The sequence below is a fragment of the Parambassis ranga genome, chromosome 10 (assembly GCF_900634625.1).
Source record: "Parambassis ranga chromosome 10, fParRan2.1, whole genome shotgun sequence".
Classification (NCBI taxonomy): domain Eukaryota; kingdom Metazoa; phylum Chordata; class Actinopteri; family Ambassidae; genus Parambassis; species Parambassis ranga.
In genome coordinates, this window is record NC_041031.1 from 401,919 (window position 1) to 416,180 (window position 14,262).

The 14,262-nt window shown below is 42.5% G+C and overlaps 1 protein-coding gene across 1 annotated transcript; it reads right to left on the reverse strand.

The window, feature by feature from the left end:
* Positions 1-1,338: 1,338 nt before the first annotated feature.
* Positions 1,339-14,222, reverse strand: hspa9 (heat shock protein 9). Its single transcript, XM_028415930.1, has 16 exons — positions 13,922-14,222; positions 12,995-13,053; positions 12,487-12,574; positions 10,569-10,750; positions 10,323-10,447; positions 10,161-10,234; positions 9,792-9,898; positions 9,551-9,713; positions 9,381-9,473; positions 8,860-9,069; positions 7,253-7,480; positions 6,934-7,156; positions 6,588-6,682; positions 3,698-3,790; positions 3,463-3,603; positions 1,339-2,380 (listed from the first exon to the last, which is right to left on the reverse strand). Exons 1-16 carry the CDS (start codon positions 14,000-14,002, stop codon positions 2,309-2,311), a joined length of 2,034 nt encoding a protein of 677 aa, XP_028271731.1. The 5' UTR covers positions 14,003-14,222; the 3' UTR covers positions 1,339-2,308.
* Between the last annotated feature and the right edge of the window lie 40 nt (positions 14,223-14,262).

Consider the following 14,262-nt stretch of genomic DNA (forward strand, 5'->3'; position numbering starts at 1 on the left):
TCATTTCCAAGACAACATCAGTGATTAAAGTTTGTTCCAGACTGGGAAGTTCCCCCTCTATCAGCTCTCTGTCTGAGCCAGCTGCCGTCTAACAGCCCGGCTGTGTTTTGGGACAAAGACAACACTATACACTACATTATCTGGGAGGGGGTCAGAGTCTTACGCGCCTTCTTTGCAGATAAAAAATGGCAGCTTATAACCAGACTGGTATTTTCACAGTCTGGGTTAGAATTAACAGTGGGAGGAGAACTCCAACACTTTACATAAATCTAAACAACAGATCGACCTCCAAACAAATGGGTCCTCTTCACACAGCTCATGTACTGTCAAAATAACAAGATTCCTTGTAAATCTGGGACGCTATGATGAGGTGTCCGCATACTTTGGCCACATTGTGCACTCAAAATGCCTTCAGTTTCACATGTATGTTTGTGTGTAGTCTACTCCACATGCCTCAAACCACTCTGGAACCTCAGGTGAATGGACTGTTTTCCATAGACAGTGTGTATTGTTAATGTTTCTGTGAATGTAATGGACACTGAACATCTCTGTTGGACGTTATAGTGATCTCTGAGCTGTGTTATTTACAGTTTTTTCTGATTGCTTAAGCACATTTCTGTAACTATTGGCTATTTGTGCAAAACTCTACACACAAATAAAAAAACCTTACACCAAATCAGCAAAACATTGTAGATCTCTTGCAAAAGCTAATACATCTTGCTTAACTCTTGTAAATACCAGCCATAAATGTGTGTAGTTTTACTAGGAGTGTGTTGATCATTTGGAAGTTGTGAGTAAAGCAGTGAGTTGTGTTTACAGTTCAGCAAAAAGATGCTGTGAAGTGGATTATATTTTTACAATTGCAAATTGTGTTACAAAAGTGCAAACTGAGTGTAAAGCAGTGTTTTTGCTTTTAGTTTTGCAAACTCAGTGATTTTGACATAACTATTAATAGTTTTAGAAATTGTGCTATAAGAATCATTGTTAGTGTTTAAGCATTCTGAAAAAACTGTAATATATATGGTCTTTTTATACCGATGTTAAGTCATGCATAATATTTACGGTTCGACTGTGTGTATATATATTTATATATAGGCTATATACACACAAACATATATACATCAGCTGATATACTGACAAGGAAATAAAAAAAATAAAATAAGAACTACACAACAAAAACTGCAGCGACAACACATTATCCTAATAGTGAAAAAACATACCATTACCACTGGTGGTGACCGCTCTCTTGTCTGCAGCACTCACATAGGAGGCCCTGAGGCTCCAGATTCCTGCAAAATGTAAGTTTTATTTCAATATTAATTAAGCATTCAACCAGTGTCACATTTGAATGTTTTTATTAGAAAGACAGCAAGTTATTATGACCCTCAATTCTCACTCCAGTAATATAATCAATACCCCCAACCCCACCCACAAAAAGAAACCCCAAATCAATTCAATGTGTCATTGAGCTCCCTCCGGCCTGCCTTCCACATGTAGATCACCATCAGGCAGGCACACAGCAACAGCAATTTTACATAGAGCAGTTAATGGCAGCAACAAGTCATCATACTGCAGGATGGGGCTCAGATTTCTCAGATCCTGCACTGTCCTTTACTTCCTGGCTCTTCCTCCTGCTGTGAGAGTTAAAGCCTCATCCTCTATTGTGCAGTTTCAGCATCCAGAGACCCGACATTATCTTCATACATTTAGATCTATTCATTTCTTGTAAGAATGTATTTACTCTGAGATACCTGATCACAACTGCAGCAGATTTCAGAATAAAAGTGATGAAAACCTCTTTAAAAGTAGTAGGTCGAGTGCACTTCCTCAACTTGGAGGTCACTACTTGCCTCCAAGATGTTGTGAGCACACTATTAAAACAAGCTATCTATATTTTATAGAGCACTGTACAATAATACAATGTAGGCGAGAGAGCCAAAGGTCAGAGTAAATGGATACAAACATCTCTCTACACACTGAGCTGCATTAGAGGATGGAGGAAGAACAAAGGATGAAACCTACGTGATGTCTTAGACAAAAAAAAACAACCTTTTACTACCTCAGAATGTAAATGAACAGCTTTGTAAAAATAAACATACATAACATTGTGTGGGACAGTTAAATTACATACAGACTGGATATCGAAGTGGAAGAGCGTACAATGACATTTATCTTTTCTACAGAATATTTTACTGCCAAAACACAGTAGAATAATATATTACGGCAGACTGCCACTCTCCCCAGACTTGTCCACCACCCGAGTCCTCAGTTGTCATGGTAACGATATGACAAACAAGTGCTTATAAGTTTACTGCTGGCCTTCTTTCTTCTCTCCCTCTGAAGAGCTGGAGCCGCTGCTGCTGTCTCGCTCTGCTGCCATCTGGAGGAGAAAAAGAAACAAGTCAGTGATGCACCATCACTCAGCAGTAGTACTTTACAGCATTTAAATAACTGACAGTATTTACATTTGTAATTAGTGCTTTATTATACAGAGACGTCACAGGAACTCATGAGAGTCAAGCTGTTGCCAAATTTTGGTACTGGTGTGTTTGGAGTTACAAGAAACCAAAAATCAGAATACAAACTCGGTCAGAGACTCGAGCGGAGTGCTGGTCCTGTAAGACAGTGATTACTGACCAGTCTGTCAAATTAAGTAACATTAATGTGTAAAATGTTGAGCTATTTTTGTAGTATTAACAATCAATTAGTGCTAAAGATTAGGAAGGTTTCATGGTTTTGATACCTTTAAATAGTCCCATAAAAACTTTAAAGTGACTTGGCTATATTCTCCATCAAATGGTGCAATGTGTCTCAAAAAGTGGCAATATTGCATCTAGCTGCTCTCCTAACCATCATCAAATAACAAAAAGGTAAAGAGGAACATGTTACATGTGGGTTGCTTAGATTAGATACTGCCCGGAAGATAAGAAGAATCTTGCTAGTCCAAGTTAGCATGTCAGTCATTTTAGAGACAATGGCTTTAGTGGACAAGTAGATTTATACCAGCAGTGAAACATATGCGGAACGTATCAAGCATGTTTTGGTTGCGTCTTTAGCATGACATCAATTCACACCAGGTGAGTTTTTGAAGCGCAGTGTATCTGTGCGCATGTTAAAAGCTCCCGCAGGAAATTTTTATTTTGAAAATCTACTGGATTCTCTGATGTTCTCTGACTTCCTGTTCCTGCTTAATCTGGTTGGTGCAAATTGACACATCTTTGATGCAACAGCTAGAACAGGCCCGCATCTCTCGTGGGGCAGCGTCTAGCTATGCTTCTGGGTATATGATATGCCCAGACGTCCGGCTGGAACAAAAAGCTAATTTTATGTTATTTTTTTTTCTTCACCTTCCTCAGTATGGATATAAGCTGTAGAAGACCGATGCCACCAAACATCTCAGCTCCAACCTCATTGTGTCTTGTATCTTTTAATGATTCTCTAATGTTAAAGCATGGTTCCTACCTTCTTGTAGGCCATTTCAAAGAGTTTGAGTGACGCCTGCTGCAGGGTGGTTGCTGCCTGTTTGATGTTCTCTCCCGTCTCTGAGTCTTTGTTGGCCAAAAGATCCCTGACCTTTGAGATCTCCTCCTTCAGCTTGGTGCACTGTGATTGGACAGATCATTGAGGAAAAATGAATATGACTTCCATTCCCCCAGAGGAATAATCTGGGAGTAATTAATGTGAGTATTTGCTGTACCTCGTCAGCAGGAAGCTGATCCTTGAACTCCTCCATCTTAGATTCTGTGTCGTGGATGATGCCCTCAGCCATGTTGACAGCCTCCACACGATCCTGCAAAAATAAAATGCACTTAATGACCAGTGAACCTACATCCATGAGGAAGAACTAGCAGGTTTAGAGCACTTTTTAGTGATGCACCGAATTTTCGGCCACCAAACATTTTTAACACTTTTTTTTACCGGAACAACTCGGCCGAAACAGGATGTTGTTATGGCGCAACCAGCACGGGTTTGACTGGACGCTCCAGCATGTCTGCGGTGTCTTTTCTTGCTCCATGTGAGCAGCTAAATACAGAGATCAGCTCCTCTGATGCATCTGCAGCTGACGTTATTCTTTTAAACGCAGCACTAAAGCGTCTTCTAAGCAAAGAGGTGGAGACGGACCGCGGAGTGAAAACATTGAAAAGTACAGTCGTAGTCCATCAGCACGCGTTTCACTGAGATCTACTCGGATCCTCTGCACTTTATCACGACAGTATTGATCCACGTTATAAAGATCATACTTGGATGTGGGAATAAAGCAGCGCGCATGAGAAATGCTCCAGGCCGCGAGGATTCGTAGCACCTGCTTGAAGACAGAAGCGCACAGCGCGCCCTCGCTGTCTGATGTGTTCAGTCAGATCCTGCAGTAGAGCGCCTCAAAGCATAGACTCTTCTGTTCTGATTTACTACATACGTGACATCAGATTTATTTTTCTGCTGGATGTTTACAGGCTGTTCAGGAGACTGAACCCCTTGCAAGGCTCCTGGACCTGATGGTGTGTCCCCCTCCTCCCTAAGACACTGTGCAGACGAGCTGACTCCAGTGTTCACAGACATCTTTAACACCTCTCTGGAGTCATGCCATGTGCCAGCCTGCTTCAAATCCTCCACCATAGTTCCAGTTCCCAAGAAGCCAAGGATCACTGGTCTTAATGACTACAGACCTGTGGCACTGACATCTGTAGTCATGAAGTCCTTTGAGCGCCTGGTACTGTCCCACCTCAAGACCATCACAGCCCCCCTCCTGGACCCCCTGCAGTTCGCCTACAGAGCTAACAGATCTGTGGACGACCTGTCAACCTGGCTCTTCACTACATCCTGCAGCATCTGGACTCCCCGGGAACCTATGCTAGGATCCTGTTTGTGGACTTCAGCTCTGCTTTCAACACAATCCGCCCAGCTCTCCTCCAAGACAAGCTGTCCCTGCTGCATGCTCCAGACTCCATCTGCCGGTGGATCACTGACTTCCTGACAGACAGGAGACAGCATGTGAGGCTGGGGACGAATGTCTCAGAAACAAGGACCATCAGCACCGGTACCCCCCAAGGATGTGTACTTTCCCCTCTGCTCTTCTCCCTGTACACCAACTGCTGCACTTCCAGCCACCAGTCTGTCAAGCTGATTAAGTTTGCTGACGACACCACCCTCATTGGACTCATCTCAGACGGGGATGAGTCTGCCTACAGGAGGGAGGTGGACCGTCTGGTGTCCTGGTGTGCTGACAACAACCTGGAGCTGAATGCCCAGAAGACAGTGGAGATGACTGTAAACTTTCGGAAAGTGCCAGCTCCATCACCCCCCCTCACCCTGACAGACACCCCCATCTCCACAGTGGACTCTTTCCGCTTCCTGGGTACCACCATCACCCAGGACCTCAAGTGGGAGCTCACCATCAGCTCCCTCATCAAAAAGGCCCAGCAGAGGATGTACTTCCTGCGGCAGCTGAGGAAACTCAAGGTGCCAGCCAGGATGATGGTCCAGTTCTACACGGCCATCATTGAGTCCATCCTCACCTCCTCCATCACAGTGTGGTACGCTGGGGCCACTGCCAGGGACAAGCACAGACTGCAGCGTGTTGTGCGCTCTGCTGAGAAGGTGATCGGCTGCAGCCTGCCATCTCTCCTAGACCTGTACGTCTCCAGGACTCTGAGGCGTGCAGGTCGGATCACAGCTGACCCTTCTCACCCTGGACACGGACTCTTTGAGCCACTCCCCTCAGGCAGGAGGTTACGGTCCATTCGGACCAGAACCTCACACCACAAGAACAGCTTCTTCCCCTCTGCTGTTGGACTGTTAAACTGTAATTAATGCACTGCTCTGCACTGTCTTCAGAAGGTCACTTTAGTATAGTCACTGCACAATGACGACTATTTGCACTGTTTACTCCATCTTGCACTACTTGCACACTAGTACCACCTCACCAACCCATGTGGTACCTATTACATTACTACATTATTACACTGTTCCATTTGTTCATATAAGGGTCTATGTTTACCATTACATCCGCCATTCATTTTATGTTCTGTTCATTGTATGTCTGTTATAGCATGTCTGTTATGTCAATTTAGCCTTACTGTAGTTTATTTACTTAATTTTATCTTAGTTTTATCTTATTGCATGTTATATATGTTCTTTGTATCCACCAATCACTGAGGCAAATTCCTAGTAATGTGAACCCCCTTCACTTACATTGCAATAAACATGATTCTGATTATTTTTTTTAATTTGACAAAATGTTTATTTATGCACTGGCCCTATTTAAATAGAACACATTATGTACACATGAGTGGGGTCAAGCCAAGTTATTTTATGTTGTGCATTGTTTGAATGTGCTAAATAAATATTTTTATAATTTTGTAATTGCTTTATTCTTTGAAACATTAATATTAAGTTATGCATTTGCAATGCCTTGATTTTAGTGAGGTAAGTACACAGTTATATCCATAAATGCAATGGTACTGATAATTGGCATAAAATGTTGTTTTTTGGCGTTTTGGTTTTCGGCCTTGGATTCCTCATTTTCGGTTTCGAGCAAGAATTTTCATTTTGGTGCAAGTATTTTACTGTTTTGCAGTTTTGAGTCCTACCTTTCTCCTCCTGTCCTCCTCGGCGTACCTCTCGGCATTCTTGATCATGTTCTCAATGTCGTCTTTGCTAAGACCACCTGAGGACTGGATTACAACTGAGGAAGACAGACGAGGATTACAACAAACGACTAATATGCAGCTCTAAACATTTGTTAATTCAGAAATCATTTGGTTGCCAAAACTTGTGGCTGCTAAGAGTTAGAACTGTTTAGCCACACTGGGGTTAGTGGGATAAACGGCATCCACTTGGCATCCACAAAGTATTCTCTTCTTCTGAGGACTGCAAAGGACCACGCTTTATGTATACCAAAGTGATGTTTAAATCCAGAATATGGCTGCCACTCACTCTGCTGTTCACGGCCTGTGCCCTTGTCCTTGGCAGACACGTGGACGATGCCGTTGGCATCTATGTCGAAGGTAACCTCAATCTGTGGAACTCCACGGGGGGCAGGGGGGATTCCCACTAGTGTGAATTGACCCAGCACCTTGTTGTCTGTGGCCATCTCTCTCTCTCCCTGACACACTTTGATCTCCACCTGAGTCTGTCCATCAGCGGCTGTGGAAAACACCTGGAGAGGATCATGGCAGTGTTACTGTAGAACCTGCTGTACCAATTATTGATTGATTACATTATGTCAACAGGACTGCAGGGCTGCCTTTCATACCTGGCTCTTCTTGGTGGGAATTGTGGTGTTCCTGTTGATGAGTTTAGTGAAAACACCTCCCAGAGTCTCGATACCCAATGACAGCGGGGTGACGTCCAAGAGGAGCACATCAGTCACATCACCAGCCAGGACGCCTCCCTGGATGGCTGCTCCAATAGCAACAGCCTCATCTGGGTTGACAGACTTGCTGGGAGCGCGGCCAAACAGGTCCTGGACTGTCTGCTGCACCTACAGTGACAAACAGTATATGTCACTTATATGCTTATATTACATCCAACTACTGTGGGTCATTGATGGTCTGCCGATACTTGTATTATAGAACAATGAAATTAAATGAGGAGTATGCCAATTGTTCTCTAAGAGAGGCGCCATTTAAGCTGGATCCACACTCCGCGAGAACAGAGAACTCCCTCCCTCCTGCCGACGTTACGCCCACAAAATGACATCATTTTTCTCTCAGACCGCCCGTTGTGCAGCTCTCTTTGACACGTAGTCCGAGCAGAACTTTTTCTCTCAAGGCTGTGCTGTGATTGGTCGGAATTTATTGTGAGCGTGATGAATGTGGAGAAGCCAAGAGCTTCTTCAGGTGCAGAACACACAGACAGAAGGAGGAAGCACAGCGACGATGGACAGTTTAGATGAGCAGCTGACAAACAGCTCCTGGAAGGAGAAACACGGCACACAGAGGAAAGCGTCTGTCCACAAGGTGGCGATAAAAACTAATCCCAGTATTGATCACGGTGTTACAGCGGCTCGCGCACATTAAACACCTGGAGACGGGATTTTTTTTTTTCTTTCTTACTCTTACCACCCGTGGAGCGAGTTCTCTGTTATCTGTTCTCGTGGAGTATGGAACAGCCTTTATCCTTCATTGCAGCTCAAAGTTAAACAATGTTGCTTTAGCAACACTACTTTAGACCGGCAGATGTCAAGGTTCACAACACTGACTGGTCATTCTGTACAACAGAAGTCCTTGACCGCTAGGGGGTCCACAGACGTACAGCAGGGAGTAATGAAGTTTTAGGTTGATGAGACACTTTCATTCTTCCCCCACCAATTTAAATACACATCATTACGACTCAACATATTGTAGCAAATGGATAGTTTGAGGCAGTGACACAGCCACACTATTATAGCTTAGTATTGCATGCACAATAACGAGGTACGTTTATACATGGCACTAGGACCAGTTTATATAAAATACAATTTTATATAATATATAGCAGGGGTCCATGACCCGAAAAACATTAAAGACCTCTGCTCTACAACAGTGCTCCATGACAGGTCCTCTTTCACTCAAACGTCCACAGTTATTTAGCTTGAAAGCAAACCAAGCTTGGCTGCAAACGGTCAGATGAATAGAACATCGTCTGTACATCATTACTCTGCTAAAATTTCCAAGAGTTTAAGTCGAGGCAACTGGACTCAAGGATTGTTTGTTTAAGATGTTCCGCCACTCCCCCAAATGGCTTCTTCAGTTCAGCAGAACTCCACAGATATACTCTGCTAATACCTTTATGTTTCATTCTAAAACTCAGGTCTCTATCTACTCAATATAAAATCCTTTATAAAAATGCCACACAGTGCATTGTATATATACTACATACCTTGGGCATGCGAGTCATGCCTCCCACCAGCAGCACCTCTCCAATGTCTCCCTTGGACACCTCTGCGTCCTGCATGGCCTTCTGGCAGGGTGCCACGGTGCGGCGGATCAGGTCAGCCACAATGCCTTCGAACTGAGCCCGAGTCAGCTTCATGTTAAGATGTTTGGGACCAGAGGCGTCCATGGTCAGGTAAGGCAGGTTGATGTCAGTCTGGGAGTGAGAAAATAAAAAAATGTTTATAATTTCCAGGAAAAGCACATGCAGACTGTTCGGTTTGCTGAAATGCTTGTGTGACCCTGTCTTAGACCTGTCCTGTGGTCTCAATCAGGACAGGCCTCTCTCAGTGGGCCGAGACCTGCAGCAGCTCAGCAGCAGCAGGCTCTGAAACAGAACCTGTTGCTGTAAGGTACAACACAGGAGCTTCCTCTACCAGCACTGTAGCACTGAGCCAGACGCAACTTTCTGGACAGCTGGCTGAGAGCTGGACTTGAAATAATAAATCTGAAAAATAAATTCTCTACCTGCAGCGAGGAGGACAGCTCGCACTTGGCCTTCTCAGCAGCTTCTCGGACTCTCTGAAGAGCCATATTGTCCTTCATCAGATCCACCCCAGACTGAAAAGACAAGACATTTTTATATATAAAAAGCCATCAAACACACGAAAGGTTTGAACACGCTCGTGACTGCTTACCTCTCTCTTGAACTCTTTCACGATGTGTTTGAGCAGGTGCTGGTCAAAGTCTTCTCCTCCCAAGAAAGTGTCACCGTTGGTGGACTTTACCTCAAAAACTCCCTTCTGGATCTCCAGGACAGAGATATCAAACGTACCTCCACCAAGATCATACACAGCAATACTGTAAACACACACACAAAGTTTATCACACAATCGCACCAAAAAACTGAAATAAGTGAGTTATTAATGTTTTACTCACATCTTATCCTGGGTTTTGTCCAGACCATAGGCCAGAGCAGCAGCTGTGGGCTCATTGATCACACGCAAAACATTCAGACCAGCGATCTGACCAGCATCTTTGGTCGCCTAGGAATCGAAGAAGCATATAAGTCACCATTAACATGCATTAGCTAGATGGGATTTACTACTTCACTAGGAAGGTCCAGTCCTTCAAACCACTAACTTGTATTTACTTTCAATAAACCAATGTTAATGATTTACAATTACCAACTTCAACGTTTTCTTTCCATATCATCTCAACCATGTTGTAGTAGAGTTTTTGACAGCAGTCTGTCATGTGAAGTTAATACTCCTGACACTTGCTTATAATTATCCTCTGTGTGTATACCTGTCTCTGAGAGTCATTGAAGTATGCTGGTACAGTGATCACAGCGTTCTTGACTTTGGTTCCCAGGTAGCTCTCTAAAAAAAAAAAACAAATATCAAATCATTGGGAAGAGTACAATACACATGTGGAAGAAAAACAAGGGAAAAGCAATGAAATTCACACCTGCAGTCTCCTTCATCTTCATCAGAACAAAAGCTCCAGCCTGGCTAGGGGAGTACATTTTCCCATGAGCCTCTACCCAAGCATCACCGTTAGATGCACGTACAATCTTGTATGGGACATTCTTCCTGTTAAAAAAATATATAGGGTATTCATTGTATCCACTGGTGCGAAAAAAAGATGCAAATGTTGTTACTGAACATTAGTTCTAGTTGCAAATTAATTTAGTAAGATCATAGATGCACTCACAAGTCTTTCTGGACCTCTGGGTCATCGTAGCGTCGACCAATCAGTCTCTTGGTGGCATACAGTGTGTTCTGAGGGTTGGTGACAGCCTGGCGTTTAGCGGGCATGCCCGCCAATCGCTCACCATCTGCTGTAAAGGCAATGACTGAAGGAGTTGTCCTAGCGCCCTCTGCATTCTCGAGTACCTAGGAGGGGGTGAGACAAGGTTCATTCCCTTCAAACTATACCTCAGCTTGTTGCCATCAGTTTGTCTAAAACATATACATCAAAGTGCACCTTCTGTGTCCGCCGTTACTGTCCCCTGGAAATCCAACTAAAATCCACAGACGCCAGACCCTTCTTTGTATAGAACAAAATCATTAGGATGTCAGGTCAGGCTCTGTATGTTTAGTTAGTGATGTTTTGACTGAAACACCGACCACATCAGCATAACTGGATGTGGTTGCACTGATTTTGTCTAACAATGTATCAAATCAACAAGGACGGTGTGGTAAAGTAGCTGCACACCGAGCTCAATAATGAACAGATAAAAGACAGAACTGAAAGACGACTGTCTTCCTAAATGTAAAATTTGCATCAGATGTCATGTGTCATATTGACTGATATGCATATGTGTAGAGGCAAGAGTCAGAAGATGGTCAGAGAAATTCCAGAGGAAACCGAGTAAAAGAGATGAACTTTGTCATCCAAAGTGTACTGTTGTGGCTTTTTCCATCTTGCCATTGTAAGTGACAGCAGAGAAGGTCACAGAGGCGAATACATGGCTGTTTAAAACGAGAGCTGGTGAGGTGTTCAGCACAACAGACACAATCTTACACTATAAAAGTGTACATTAGGACATTATCGCGCAAAAACAGTTCTGAGGTCACGGTTTTCGGTTCGTTTTCGGCTAGTTTCGGTTCGGTTTACAATGTTGAGGTTTTTCTACTTTTGACAGTCTGGAAATACCAGATGAGCATAAAATATATATCCTAATTATCCAACATTCACCATATTTAAGAATCAGTTCAGTGTTTCCCCATCATTATATCAGGTCAAGTCAATTTCATTTCTTTTTAATTTCTATATAGCACCAGATCATAACAGAAGCCATTTAAGAAAACCTTTCCTATAGAACAGGTCTACACCTTGTTCTTTTATTAAACAAACTAAACAGCTCATGTTATTCATCTTATATATTTCACGTCAGTCTTCAAACGTCACCAAAGAAAGTCACTAGTTGCTTTTGATTAAAAAAAGTTTGGAAAGCCGCGAAATGTAGTGAGAGAGACGCCAATTTGGCAACACTCGTCTTCATGCTGTGGTAAAAATGTCTCCCCTTACTTGATGCGCATGTCCAGAACCGAACAGAACATGCACCCCGAACCGAAACACGTGTACCGAACGGTTCAGATTTTGAACTGTCCCGCCCCTACTACCCAATCACTGTGTGAAAGGAGACAGTACACTGAAATCAGAGGGGAGGAAAATAATGTCTGAATTTAAGTATATTCAGGTTGCAGTTAGATGCAATATAAACATCAATTGGTTGAAACAGTTTTTGCAACATCTATTCTACCCTTACACCTAAAATGTATTAGTCATCAATTGTTACAAATAGGAAAAGGATTGAAGCCTAGACAAATCGATGGAATCTGAACTGTTTCCTAGTCTTTTCTGATAACCTTTGACATTATTTTGCAACATACAATGTTTTGCAACTTCATCAGCTACTCGACAGTAAACTAAAAATAAAAGTGCACATACGCCTTAACAAAACATACACAAAAGGTCCAATACTTTTTCACAGGATGCACTTGCCTGAATAGAGCCATCAATCACAAGAGTGCTTCAGGCCAATTTGATATTAATGTAAGGGCCGTTCAACATTCAACTGTCAATTTAAATATGCTGACATTAAACAAAATCTACTCATCCTCACCTTGGCCTGCTTTCCCTCCATGACTGCAACACATGAGTTGGTGGTTCCCAGGTCTATGCCAATGACTGCACCCTTGATGGCTTCAGACCTGCAACACCCAACACATTCCCATTATCATATATATATATATATACACATATATATATACATATATATATATACACATATATATACATATATATATATATATATATACACATACATACATACATATATATATATATACACATATATATATATACACACATACATATACACATACATACATACATACATACATACATATATATATACACATACATACATACATATACACATACATATACATACATATATACATACATATATACATACACACACATATATACACATATATATATATACACACACACACACACACACACACACACTGTATTACCACTATACTATACTACTGATGCAGATTATGCACGTTTTACAGGAATACTTAAAAGCAGTGATTTTTACTTCATTATATTTAAATACTTACGCATAGTCCCTCCTGGACAGGGCTCTGAGTGCGTCTGGCTGAAAGCCATTCCAACATGCCTGTAAATACATCACAGAACTGTTACACAGCTGTTATCAAAAACTGACTGAAAGACAATTTAACATGAGAAAGTTTAACCGAGTTAACGACATGTTAGACCAAAAACACATTTTCCAACATGTTATACAACACAAAATCTACTCACGTTACATATTTAAATAACACCTAATATGCAGAAAACAAGGATTACACACGTGCAATAATCCATCTGTACCATCTATGCTGCTGTGCAATGTTTGTACACAATTGCTCTTATCTTTTATTTTTTACTGTACTATATTCTATTTTGTTCTATTTAACTCTTGCTCTGACTGTCGGTGTTGTATTGCTGCTGGTACCCAAATTTCCCTGAGGGACCTTCCCAGAGGGGTTAATAAAGTCTATTCTACATTGAGTGAACCTCAGGAGCACGGTGTGAGAAGTGTTGCAGCGTGTTGGGGGGTGGGGACACCTCGCTGAAGGTCACAGATCTGCTACAGCCTTGAAACAAGTAAATTACTTTTTGCAGTATTAACATATGTTCACAAGTAACTGCCAATATGAACCATGTTCAGTTAATCTTCAAGTCTCTAAATGGCACAGGTGACGTAGGACGTCACATTCACTCTGGCACACGCTTCTCTAACGGTCACACAGAGCAGACGGCTTTATTTAGCACAACATCCTTCACCACGTACATTTAACACTCTGACAGTTCAAACACATTGCTCGTTTCGGAATAACGCTGACATCTAGCAGTCACGGTTAGAGGTGGCCTCCAGCTAACGCTGTTAGCGTGCTATGCTAGCCGGCTAGTTGTCAAATCTGTTAAAATGGACCCAGCATTAGTTATACTTGATATGTTTATGGTCAATATTTTAAACTTACCTTTTTAATCAAAGACGACACGTTTCTTGTGCAGGTCCTAGTCGGAAGAGTCCTTGAAACGCTTCTGGCGACACTCAACATTTTGACTCGGCTAACAAGCTAACTAATTTGAAATAAAACGTCAGCAGCGTTTACTGCCAAAGGACGATTCCCAAACTGTGAAACAGCGAAGATTAGCTAAAAGATGCGAAACCTCTCAAGTGTCTGCAGACGTCCAGACGGTGTATCCGAAGAACCTAGACTCAGGTACAGCAGGACGGCTTGTCTTTTAACTGCGACGCTTCTTCTGGAATGATCCAACACATGTTGCACCATGCACCGCTGAAGGACCCCAGGTTTTT

Bases quoted from the DNA above. Each gene is read 5' to 3' on its own strand.
- hspa9 (XM_028415930.1), bottom strand. From the start codon at position 14,002: ATGTTGAGTGTCGCCAGAAGCGTTTCAAGGACTCTTCCGACTAGGACC. The intron at 10,448-10,568 runs GTGAGTGCATCT...TTTTTTTAACAG, and splicing joins CCAGAGGTCCAGAAAGACTT to GAAGAATGTCCCATACAAGA. The intron at 6,683-6,933 runs GTGAGTGGCAGC...TGTCTTCCTCAG, and splicing joins CACAGGCCGTGAACAGCAGA to TTGTAATCCAGTCCTCAGGT.